Below are 12,255 nucleotides of genomic sequence, written 5' to 3' on the forward strand. Positions count from 1 at the left end.
GATATTGTGTGAATGGACTCCTCACTCCTTCAGGCCTCTGCTGAAATGTTATGCTACGGTGGGGTGTACCCTGGCCACCTCGTGTAACACAGCCCAGCCCCTGGCCAGTGTTCCCCAGCCCCATGACGCACGCCCTCATTTTTCTCCAAAGCACCCATCTGCTCCAACGGGCTACATTTCCAGGTCTGGGTTTCTCTGTACCTCCCCACCAGGCGACGGCTCCACAGAGTGGGCTTTGTCCCCAGCACCGAAAACAGCACCAGGCACTGAGTGGGCTCCCCACAAATGAATGAATGGGCGCATCAGAGCTGGGCACCCAGCAAGGAGCACAGCTGCTCCTCAGGCCACCAGAGGGAGCCAGCACCCAACAGATCAAGCCAGGCGCCACGGGAGCACGTGACCCACCCCTGCCTGCGGTCTTGAGATGACAGCTGAGATTTTATTAAGAATCCCGAATTTTGGTGACAGAGGCTTGTCTTCACTCGAGTAGCACCTGAGGCCTTGTTACACGCTTCACAACGGGGACAGGCCTTGCTGAGAAATCCCACAGTAGAGTCAAATCTTGGAAGCCACTGCGCAACCTCCTCAATGCATGCTGGGAGAGCCCCCCGACGCCATGCCAGACCAAGTGAGCATGGACCTAGGTCTCGGGCCGGGCTCCTGTTCCCAGGCAGCAACTGCCTGCTCTCTCCAACCTCAGCCCCCTCCTTTACCACTGAGCACATGGCCACCACACTGTGGCCTTCAGAAATAGACCCAGGCTTGAGTCCATGCTCTGGTGTGTACCTTGCTGACTGCAAAGGCCTGGGGGCGCCTGGACGCCTGAAGCCTCAGTTTCCTCCTCTGTAAGAGTGGGTGCACTTCATAAGGCTAGTGTGAGCTCAAAGGCAATGATGCAGAAAGGACCCGGCGTACAACACTCACGCAATAAACGGCGACTCTCCCTGTCCAGTGACAGGGCTGCCTCTGAGGCCGTGAGCTGGGGGCCAGAAGGACTGACGAGAGCAGCAGGGCCAGCAGCCTGGGTGGCAGGGGCCCGCTGCATTTTCAAGGCCAGCACTCCTGCCGAGAGGAGACTGGGTGGCGGGGCCACCGGTAGGCCTGGCTTGCCATGCTATGTGGGATGGGAGAACTGCTGCCAGGGAAAGGCCTGGGCCCGTGGCAGGTGGGCAGCCCTCCTTCCCACGGCTGGTGCTGGGACCCTGGGCTGCTAGGGACAGGCTGGGCCTCAAAGAAGGGGGCCCGGCCCTCTGGCTTCCACCCCAACACCCTTGGCTCCGGGCCTGGCCTTCAGGCCCGCCTCTCCTCCATCCCCCAGACACCTGCTTCTTCCAGGCGGGAGCCCAGCTGGCCGCTCACAGGGTCTGAGGACCGTCTGCTCTCTCTCCCTGTAGCACTGAGAAGCTGATACAAATGCCAACATCCCTCCTGTCTGCAGAGTGCCTCGTGCCCGGCTTGCCAGGGACGCCCTGGCTTTTGAGATAGCCTATAGGCAGGCAGGACAGACACTGCCATACAAATGATGTCCCTCCCCGCTCCCGCCAGTGAGGAAGGGAACAGGGCCTGTCAGAGCCCTGGTCATGGGCTCCTGGGCCAGTGCTCATTTTAAGAAGCTCTCAGCCGTAGCAGGAGCCTCCAAGGACGCTAGAAGGAATGCCAGCTGTGTGCAGAATGTCACAGATGGGGAGGGGGCATGGGGTGCCCTGGTCCACTCTGTCACTCAGTGGAGGGATGGTGAGAACAAGGTCCTGAGAGCCACCCAGCTTTCTGCGGAAAGGAAGGCACTACAGGAGGGGCATGGCTGCTGTGGGCCTCGAGGGCAGGCGTGTCGCAGACAGAAGCTGTCCACCCAGCATGCCAGCCTTTCTGGAACAGGGAGCCAGGGAGCTGTCCTCCTTCTGCCTGGCCCGGGTTGACGGTGGAGACACCAAGGGGGGGGCCTCCTGGAACTGTGCCCTCCTCTGGCCCACTTGGGAAAGCAGAGTCCACCCTGGTCCCTGGCTGTGGGCTAAGGGCGGCGCCCGGCTGAGGCCCTGCCAGCTCCCTGAGAAGAGCCTGTCACAGAACGGCCTTCTCGGTGTCTTTCCAGAGGCCTCAATGAATTGGGCCTTTCTACCAGGAAAGTCCTTTATACCCAAAAGGAAGAGTGCAGAAGGGGAGCGGGAGAAGAGAAGATGTGGGCAGAGGGGAGCGGTTGAGAGGGCCAGGAAGAGGGACGGGAGGGGATGGTGACCAGCAGGGCCAGATCCCAGGCAACCTCTCCTTAATCCTCTCAGAACCATTCCAGGAGGTGAGTATCACTGTCCGCATCTTACAGATAAAGAAACTGAGGCGGGCAAAGGGAGACCAACTTGCCCAAGGCTGCAAGTGACAAAGTCTACGTTCAAACCCAGAACTATGTGACCCCAAAGCCCATGCTCTTCCCCACCCAGGGCTAATGCAGGAATCAGGAGGTTGAGGCCCAGAGACAGTGCAGAAGAGAAGCCTTTCCAGGCAGGCCTGGCGTCACGGCCTCAGCCTCTCCCTGTCCGGTCCGCTGCCGGCGGGGAGGAAGGGGCAGTACTCACGAGCAGGACCGCGCCAGCTGACATAGGCCACAGGCAGGCTTCCGCATGAGGTACATGGGCCACCCGTAGGCAGCCAGCGCGAACAGCATGTAGTAACAGACCTCTTTGTAGCGGAGCATTTCTTGCTGGAAGAGAGGGGTAAGAGGGCAGTCACCTCCTGCCCTTCCCGCCACAGCCTTAGGGCCCATGGGCTCCCCCAGGGCTGCCGAAGCCCCTCCCTGCCCCATAGGAGGGGCCGCTCCTCCAGATAACCGCATTTCCCTAATTATCTCCATGCAACCAGGGCATGTATCCTCCTGAGACCTGTCCTGTTGCTCCAATCTCAGAATTAATGATTTGAGGACAGAAAAACATTCAGAGCACTGGGTCGATTTCCTTGCCCAGTTTCCCAAGAAGGGAAGAGAGGGAGAGGCATAAGTGGTCATCACCCTGCCTCAGCAATTAGGCCCTGGAAAGGGAAATTTAACCCTGAGAGGCCCTGGGCCCTCCAGCTGGGGTATCCAGGCCTTGAGCAGCGGGGCCAGCCCTGGAGACACTGACAAGCTTGGTGACCAGACCAGTCACCGACTCTGGGCCCTCAGGTTCTTTGTCTGCAAATATAGGGAGATTCCAGCTTGCCGCACTGAGTCACCGGCTCCAAGGGGCGTCTGGGCAGATTGGGATCTCTCCGGGAAAGACGCCAGTTGGAAACCTAGTGTCTGCGGCCCAGGGCTGTTGTTCCAGCCGCAGGGCTGGCGGGAGGCAGGAGGAATAGGTGTCCCAGCAAAATGGATTCGTGTTCTGGTACCCCAGGCACTAGAGGACTCCTGCACTTAGAGGGACTTAGTCACCTTGTAACGGTTGAAGAGAGTGATTAGTCATGATGTGAAGTGAAAAAGGTGGTGCCTTTATTAGGGCCCAGAGGGGTGGAACCCTCCCTGGGCCGCTCTGTTTGCTCTTCAGGAATGAGCTGGAAAAGGTAATTATCCTCTCTGCACTTGGGCTTGAGGCTGCAGGGCAGGGATGCTGGCAGCCTCTGCCAGGTGGCGGCAGGCAGGGGACCCCAATACTTTGAGGCTTGGCTGCCTGTCCTGCTCCCACCCCCCCATAGTGAGAGCCCCTGGCGTGGAGGGGCTATTTTCAGAGGGGATACAAAAGCCTCCTTTGGGGAATGGGGGCAGATGGAAACCCGAGGCTTTTCCAGGAGACTGACATGTGAGGATGAATCCTTTCTAGAAGCGTCTGGACTGGCACCATTGTTTACTGGTGCCATGCTGGGAATTGGACTCAGGATGGCTCATTTCCTCCCCACCAGAGCTGTGTGGAAGGTGTGCCCAGCACCCTATATGCATGTGGGAACAGGCTGGGGGAGAGGCGGGGGAGATGGTCGGGGACTTGCTCAGGGTCACAGTGACGGGCGGGGAGCGGGTGTGGGCTGATGCACACTCAAATCGGTTTGTTCCCGAGGCAGGGCTGGCTGCAGTTCCAGCCTGGGCGGCATGGGACCGGCCCCAGCTTTCCCTGTGACACACACACCTGGATTTCTCCTAAAGGAGCTGGAGAAGAGGTTGTGCTATTCCAAACGGCTTGGAAACCGAAGAGCTCTGCCTCGTTGCCTTTTGTAACAAAGCAATGGCAGCAGTAATGATAGCAGCTCACGCTGGTGAGGCACTTTGAGGCACTTTATAGTCTCAGGGGGCCAGGACCAAACATCCTGAGCATGGTCAAGCATGACCCTGAGCATGACCTGAGAAGAGGGGCTGTCTGGAGACTGAGGGGGGTACTCATGGAGGAGCAGGTGGTTTGCTCAGGTCATTCCGGCAGAGGGGGGAGGGACCCGGGACGGGGCGGGTAGGGGTGCTTCTGACTCACCGAGTTCTTGAGGTCTAAGTACTTGGTGTTTCTCGTCACTGGCATCCCCGACAGGAATGCCAAGATGTCATTGTTGGCCTACAAAACAGGCGTGTTAAGGTGGCTGCCCCAGGCCCAGCTGCATGGCTGAGACAGGGGCTCTGAGCCCCCAGCTCTGTACTCTGCCTGCTTCTCAAAGGTCTGACAGCCCAAAGGAGTGAATGGTTTCTAGCTCTTCCGCGACCCAGCCAGTTTTCCAAAAGCTGAGGTCTCCTCATATTTCCAGGTGCTCCCTTCCCACTCAAAGCACTGCCCCTCAGCCCACTCCCCAGGACGTTCCTAGCCCAGGGCAGGGGGAAATGCACTTTGCAGAAGATGCTAGGAGACGCCTGCTGGGCTGCAGGGCTGGGGTGGGAAGGGATGGAGAGGCAAGGACACAAGGCTGAGGCCTGAGCTGCGTCATTCCTTAGCCTCTGTGGTTAGAAGTCTCTTGTAGTAGCCTGGGAAGCAGCCACACATGGCCCAGCACATGGACGTCACTCAAGTGAGGGCCATGAGTGGTGGCTGCAGGGATGAGATGTTGAAGGGAGAGGAGTGAGCATCAAAGGGAGACCTCCAGGGCCCACGAGGGCATGTGGAACGTGGGAGGAAAGCTGAGAGCAGCGGAGTGGGGGCTCCGGGAGAGGCTCGGGGAGGGGTGGTGCTGGAGGCTGCCTGGAGAAGGGCCGGGTCCTCACCTCGTCCAGCACGGCATTGCGCTTGGCCCGCTGTCGCTGCCGGAGCAGCACCAGGCCAGCAATGATGTCAGACGGCACAATGTCCAGGTCCCGAAAAAACTCCGCAAAGAGGTAGGCGATTTCCGAGTAGGCGTCCTATGAGGCCCAGGGAGGCAGGAGGCAGTGGCGGGGGAGCAGGAGAGAGGACGAGACCAGGCGTGAATCCCCCGGGCGGGGTGTCTGCTCTGGGCCCCTGCCCAGCTTCACCCTGGCCCGGCCCCAGGTAGCCCTGTGCAGTGTGAGCCTCAAGGTCCTGTCTGGCCCTGCAGACCTGGCAGAAGTTGCCACAGCCACTGCCCCTTCTCCATGTCCACCTCCCGGCCCTCCTCTGTCCTCGGAGCTCTAGGGCACTCACCGTCTAGCATGCACAGATGCCAACGGGAGCCATTTCTGGCTCTTTCCCCGACACGAGGAATCAAGGCCTACACGGCCCACTGGTTTCTCCTCCAGCCTTTCTCTCTAGCAGAGAAGCCAAAACTAAGGTCCTAGCTGCTTCCTCCCCACTCTGCCCACAGCTGCAGGCTCAGGGACCCCCACAGGTGCCTGGAGAAGGGTCTGATGCGGGGCCAGGACCCCTCTGCTTCCCTGCACACCTGGCTTCAGGACGTGATGGCCTGTGTGCTCTGAGGCCTCCCTGCCTCATGTCAAGATGGAGTCTGGAATCTTGTCCCTAACACGTTAGGAGAGGCTGTGGTGGGAACAAGCTCATGGCAACTGGTTCGCTGTCACTGGGTTTCACCCTTGAGGGTCTGGCACTTGTAAGGGAAGAAAAATCAAGGGTTTCAAACTCAAGTGCCTAACAGGGCCAAACAGAGCCAGCTACTGCTCAGCTCCAGCTGACCAGCCTTGCGAGGGGCCAAAGTTCCCAGATCCAGAAATACAGAAGTTTACATAAATGCCCCTGATTTTTAAATGTTGGCATCCAATTCAAATTTCTTTTTTTAAACTTTTATTTATTTAAGTGTGTTTTTCCAGGACCCATCAGCTCCAAGTCAAGTAGTTGTTTCAATCTATTTGTGGAGGGTGCAGCTCACAGTGGCCCACGTGGGGATCGAACCGGCAACCTTGTTGTTAAGAGCACCGCACTCTAACCAACTGAGCTAACCAGCCACCCCCAATTCAAGTTCTAAGCAATATAGCAAAGGCTGAACTGAACCAGACCTGACCCCTAGACCCCCGTGATGTTCTTTCTGCCTTTTCACCAGGTTCCAGCAGGAGCCCCAACTCTGCCAAGTGCCCGGGACGGCTGGGTATGCTCCCCATGGACCCTGAGCCGTGAGCCCTCAGACTTCCTAGTCCTGTGGGGGTGCTCCCCACTCACCAGGGAACCTTGAGGGGGGGCTTTCTAACACTCAATTACTCACTCCACAGATCACCAGGGTCTGCTGGTGAGGAGGAGCCACTCAAGGCTTCTGGTGACTTCCATGGAGGGCAATTGCTATCTGGCTCAGGGAGGAGTAGTCTGCTGACCTCACTGGCTCTGCCACTAATTAGCTGTGGGACATTAGGCAAGTCACTCCACCTCTCTGGGCCTCAGCTACCTGGTCTGCAAAACGAGGGCTGGGACCAGATGATCTCTAACGGCCCTGCCAGTGCTGGGAGCTCCGCCTCAAGGACCCTAAGGCCCCACCCCACCAAAGGGCCACTCACAGATGACCCATCTTTCCTTCTGCAGCTCCCTGGGACTGACGAGTCCGGTCCTCTGTTTACTCCTCAGCGCGCTCAGTGCAGAAGGCTGACTATGCATATCTAGGACCACACTAAGAACTTTATAGCTCTGTTGGATCTTCCAGAATAATTTGCAGCTGGTTATACACTGCTTTGCTTTGTCTTCAGGTTGCCCTGGTTTTTGAGTATCTCTTCTCCTAAACTAGACTCCAAGTTCCAAGGGCGTCAGTGAAAGGTTTTCAAATGTTTCTGTTTCCTTGACAAAGCAAGGGGTCAGCTGTTTCATATGCAGGAGGGAGCTGGTCAGTGAATAACAGTACTTGTACCAGTAGTCTGTCACCTGGCTCCTGCTGGACACCCAGCTCCCTTCTCCCAGCCCCTACTCAGCTCTGCCAAGGAGTGAAGGCTCCTGAGTCGCTGACAGCAGGAAGTGAGCCTGCAGGACGCGACCCCCCAGTACTTACTGACTGTGAGTCTTTCGTCCGGGTGCAGCAGAGGAACACTTTGAGCCGGCGCGACCAGCTGGTGGCCTGACCCTCCTCCAAGCGGTGCCTGCAAAAGGGGGAGAGTTGGCATGTGTGAGGTCACATGGCTGGACCAGAAGAGCCGGGACCCAGATGTTATGGAAACAGGATGGCTTGTTCCCAGGACTCCACCAATGGGTTCCCTGACAGGGGGCCTAAGGAAGAACAGGCCCAGGCCCAGCAGAAGCTGGGTGGTCAGCGACCTGGCTGTCAGTCAGCAGGGCACTCCCTGGAGGGACTCCTGCTGGCCTAAGGTGGTGCACTGATGGCCAAGGCCAGCATCCAGGGGCCCAGATTTTGCAGACTGAACACCAGTATGCCTTGGGGCTTCGGGGCTGGGAGCCCAAACTGAGGGCTGCTCTGTGGCCCAGGTGTCCAAAGGCTCAAACCAAGAGCGCTGGTAGATGGCAGCAGGGCCCCAGGCCTCTCTGCCAACTCATTCCAAGGCCTAGAGCAAACCTGTCACACACAGCTGCTTCCCCTCAAAAGGAGTTTAGATACGGTCTCTGTACTTGGGGGAACTTTAAGGGCTGAGTTACATTAGAGGGGAGAGGGCCCTTAGCCTTCATCTGCATGGCTGGCCCTTGGCCGTTCCTAGCCCCACCCCCAGCCCCTGATGGGGAGTCAGGTACCCAGGAATCTGCACCCAGAGGCAGAGAGATTGGCCAGTTAGCCACGGAGGCCCTTCCAGGGCTGGATGCCCAGAATTCGGTGTGTTCTGAACATAAAGATAACAGATCCAACATTTAAAATGTACATTTCCAGACTGAGCAAGAAGGGCTTTGGCTTGCTTTTGTGACATGTGCCCTCCTGCTGGCCCCATCGGAGCCTGATGCCGAGTGGTCAGGAGGGGAAGGCCTGGGTGGCCCTGAATATGTGCAAGGCACTTAGCGTCCATCAGGAGTGACAGGCCGGCCCTCCTTCCTGAGCCTCTTGGCTCTTCTCTTCAGGAAAGGCCACTTCCTGCTCCCAACCCTGGTTCCACAAGGCCAGGGAAAGCCACAGGGCCTTCCAGGGCTACAGGCGGGGGTTAGGAAAGGGTGCAAGAGAACTGCCATTGCTGGCACCTGCCGGTGCTAAGGGACTTGGGCAGGTGTACATTCTAAACCACTGTCCCACCTGTCAGGGGCTTAATGAAGGGACAGCATGCTGGCCAAACTAGGCTCCCAGAGCATCATGGTTTTTTTAAACCTCTTTTTAACCGAATGGGGTTTTCAAACATTCAAAGAGAATTTCCTTCTGGGCGTCTGGCCTGATGAAGGGCTGACTGTACACTGTGCTCCAGTACCCGTTATGACCACCAGGGGGCAGATGGAGATGGTCACAGGTCTGGCCCAATGCATAGGGTAGGCTAGAGAGACAAACTGAATCTGGACAGAAAAAGACCCAGCACCCCTCTGCCCTGGGACTCACTAAAGTGAGGGGGGTGGGGGGGGCAGGTTCTCCTGCAACGATCCAAGGTCAAGGTTCTCAGAGAGTAGTACTGGGAATAACCCATCTCCCAACCCCGAGCAGGTGTCACTGAAAGGACAAAACGGCCAAGGACTTAAACAGCTTCCTGACTTCCAGAAACTGAATTAAGGCTGTCAGTGAGACACAGCAGGGCTTGTGTGCACCCCTACACCTGGAAGTGGACGAAGGGTCAGCGGACTTGAAAACGACCTTGTTAGAAAAACTGTCGGTTGGTTTCAAGCAGAGGGAGGGTGAGTGGAGAACAGCCTGAGAGGTGGTCACACAAAGACGTGGCCCAGGCCACCCTTCCAAGCCCCGCCCTAGAGCTGGAGAAACTGCAACAGGTCAGGACCTAGAAGCTCTGAGGCCTCTTACTCGCATGGGGCCCAGGAATGGCAGGAAGACTTTCTAATTAAAATCATAGCCACTGCCAACCCCCAACTGCAAAGGCGTTGGCTGCTCTGGGCCCCACAGGCAATTACCCAGAGTCAGGGAGGGGAGATTTTTTTTCCGGGGCCCCAGGAGCCCAGAAACCAGGTCAGGTCAGGGTGTGTGCTTGGAGTGAGCAAAATGGGACGGGTGGTGATGGCCAGCTGAGCTGGGAGAGAAAACGGGCTCCCGGGCCTTGGCTCTAAGAGCTGGCATTTTGGGCTGGGATGTGGCCAGCCCAGGGCGGGTGTGGCTCTAGCTGCAGTGCTGACGTGGAGGGCGTGTGTGTGTGGGGGGGGCAGAGGGGAGCAGAAGGTGGAGACTCAGGAGGCTGGGATGGGGGGACTCCTGCTGAGCACAGGGGCCTGGGCAACCCGCTCCCCTGGCTGAGGGCCCCTGACCCCGTTTGCCCTCTGTTGGAGACGGAGTGCCAGTTCCACGCCCCACCAACTTGACCTGGGGCAAGTGACCTGCCTCTTGTGGATTTCGACTCCTATCTGCAGAATGGGTCTCACGGCCACACCAGGGTTGTTGGAAGGATTAAATGGATTGATGGTAAAAGGCTCAGCACAGGGCCTACATTTCAGCAGAAGCTCAATGAACAAAAGTTACTGTGATCCACCCTGGAAAGCCCCCTCTTTTTCTTTCAATAAACAGGAATTACTGGGGCGGCCGGATGGCTCAGTTGGTTAGAGCGCGGTGCTCTTAACCACAAGGTTGCCGGTTCCATCCCCACATGGGCCACTGTGAGCTGCGCCCTCCACAACTAGATTGAAACAGCTACTTGACTTGGAGCTGATGGGTCCTGGAAAAACACACTTAAAATAAATAAAAGTTTTAAAAAACAACAACAACAGGAATTACTGTGACCCTGGGTGCCTTCCCTCATTTTCTCTGCTATGGCACAGCCTTCCTCCTCCTTGAAAACACCCTACCCAGGAAGCCTTCCTTCATTACCCTCCTCAAGCCCCCTTAGTCCCAGAGGCCGCCTAGCCTAGCAATTAAGAGCAAGGGCTCTGATGCCAGCCTGCCTGTGCTTGATTCCAGCCCGATCACGTCCCAGCTGTGTCACCTCAGGCACGTCACATAACATGTCTGTGCCCCAGTTTCTTCATGTTTTACAGGGATGCTGGTAACATCTACCTCATGGAACTACCATTACTTATTATAGACAATGATCATCTCCTGCTATTCCTGTCACGTTTGGGGCACTGGCACTGAAGTGAGGACCATGACAACAATGGCTACTATTTGCTGAACACGAGCCAAACGTGAACATTGTGTGAACCACTTTGCACGGATTATCTGATGGAAATCTCGTAACAGCAGCATGAAGCAGGAACTGTCACTCCCACTTTATAGTCCAGGAAACTGAGGCAGGAAGCCTTGGACCACTACCCGGGGCTCACACACAGGCTGAGAGGCAGTTTGGAGGCATGGGGCCGACCTTGCCTGCCCGCCAGCAAATCCCACGAGGGGGCTGCCCACTGCCCGCACGACTGACCGCAGGTTGTAGGTCCGCAGGTTGCGCTGCCTTCTCTTGGTGGCTCTCAGCTTGACGAAGGTGCGGCCCGTGGGGTCAAAGACGCAGAGAACGGTGATACAGACGCTCAGGATCACGACCCAGTTGCAGACCACCATCCCTGCCGGGCAGCAACGGAAAGCAAGCGGCGGAGGTGCTGAGGATACCCCCGGGCTCGACAGCTCGGAAGGAAGGGGCGCTGGAGCCCCCGGTACCACAGCAAGGCTCCGAAGCCTCTGACCCCAGGCTCTGGCCGTATGGCTGTCCCTTTGCTGAGCCGTGACCCCGAGGCCCACCATTGGCACAGAGCAGGTGGCTCTGGGTTTCTGGAGAGATGCTGAGGGCCCCTCTATTGTTGCCCTGGGCAGCGCTGTGCCTGCTACTGCCCACCCTCCAGACCAGGGTCCCCTGAAGGTGGGTGGCAGACAACAAGGAGGAAGGCCACAGCCCCGGCCAGCTGAGCTGCTGGGCGCCCTCACAGAAACCGTTTCCCTCTGGTGATGCCCAAGCTTCTATCCCCGGGGCTGGCGGACATACCGAGGGTGACGTTCTTGGCAGTGAGGTCGTTGCAGGAAGTGTAGTACTGAGTCAGCCAGACGATGCCCACGATGGCATAGATGAACTCGATCACCAGGATGGCTGCAAGGAGAGCAGGGCCCTGGCTAAGGGACAGCCACCGTCTGCCCACCGGGAAGGGCCCTGGGACCTTAGCCTGACCCCTCCAACCACAGGGCCTATAGCCAGTTCAGCAGCAGGGGCATCGGGCCCCCACTGCCCCCTGCCCACAGGCCTTGTGGGGGAGAGGGCCCAGGGAGCCAGGCTGTCCCCCTAACGCCATCCTGTCATCACGTGCCCTCAGGCTCCCGACACCTCCCTGAGAAGGTGACTTGAAAGGCTGCCATGAATCCTGTTCTTCCAGGATTTTAGAATTATACCCAAGAACTCGAGAATCACACGTATCTTAGGCAAGTTACCTAGTCTCCCTGAGCCTCTGTTTCCTTGTCTGTAAAATGGGGTGACATCTACATTACATTACCGAGCAAGAATTCTATGAGAGAGTGTTCATTTCAAGGAAACTGCTATTTCCCAGGAAGAGGCTTCTGGCTCTTGAGGCAGGAGGACGGAGGAGCCCCTGCTGCTCAAGGTACCCTGCTCATGCGAGAGCACTGAGCCCAGGGCTGAGCTGGGGTTGGGGGGAATTCAGTGGCCCCCCCAGGGGACAGCATGGGAAATCCCAGCTCCACAGGCAGCCTGGTATGGCAACTAAGAGTCAGACAGCCTGGGTTCAAATCTCAGCTCTGACACTGGAACACTAGCTGCGTGACCTTGAGAGAGCATATTACCCTCCCTGGGTCCCAGTCCCCTCATCTGTAAAAAGACCAATAATAGCTCCTCTCAGAGTTAGCACAGGGAAAGGGCTTAGCACAGGTCATAGAAGCACAAGAGGTGCCCAGTAGGGACGATCAGAAGCAGCCCAGGAAGCTGAC

General features: G+C 57.6%; 1 protein-coding gene across 3 annotated transcripts in view; it reads right to left on the reverse strand.

Moving 5' to 3' along the window:
- DAGLA (diacylglycerol lipase alpha) overlaps positions 1-12,255 on the reverse strand; it is a 61,515-nt gene that overhangs the window by 12,183 nt on the left and 37,077 nt on the right. For all 3 annotated transcript variants that reach the window (XM_081062984.1, XM_081062986.1, XM_081062985.1), the window contains exons 4-9: positions 11,306-11,407; positions 10,751-10,889; positions 7,306-7,393; positions 5,135-5,269; positions 4,419-4,496; positions 2,568-2,692 (exon numbers count right to left, since the gene is read on the reverse strand). In XM_081062984.1, the coding sequence (XP_080919110.1) occupies positions 2,568-2,692; positions 4,419-4,496; positions 5,135-5,269; positions 7,306-7,393; positions 10,751-10,889; positions 11,306-11,407 (667 nt within the window). The remainder of the gene's footprint in view (positions 1-2,567; positions 2,693-4,418; positions 4,497-5,134; positions 5,270-7,305; positions 7,394-10,750; positions 10,890-11,305; positions 11,408-12,255) is intronic.

Source organism: Rhinolophus hipposideros (assembly GCF_964194185.1).
Source record: "Rhinolophus hipposideros genome assembly, chromosome: 10".
Classification (NCBI taxonomy): domain Eukaryota; kingdom Metazoa; phylum Chordata; class Mammalia; order Chiroptera; family Rhinolophidae; genus Rhinolophus; species Rhinolophus hipposideros.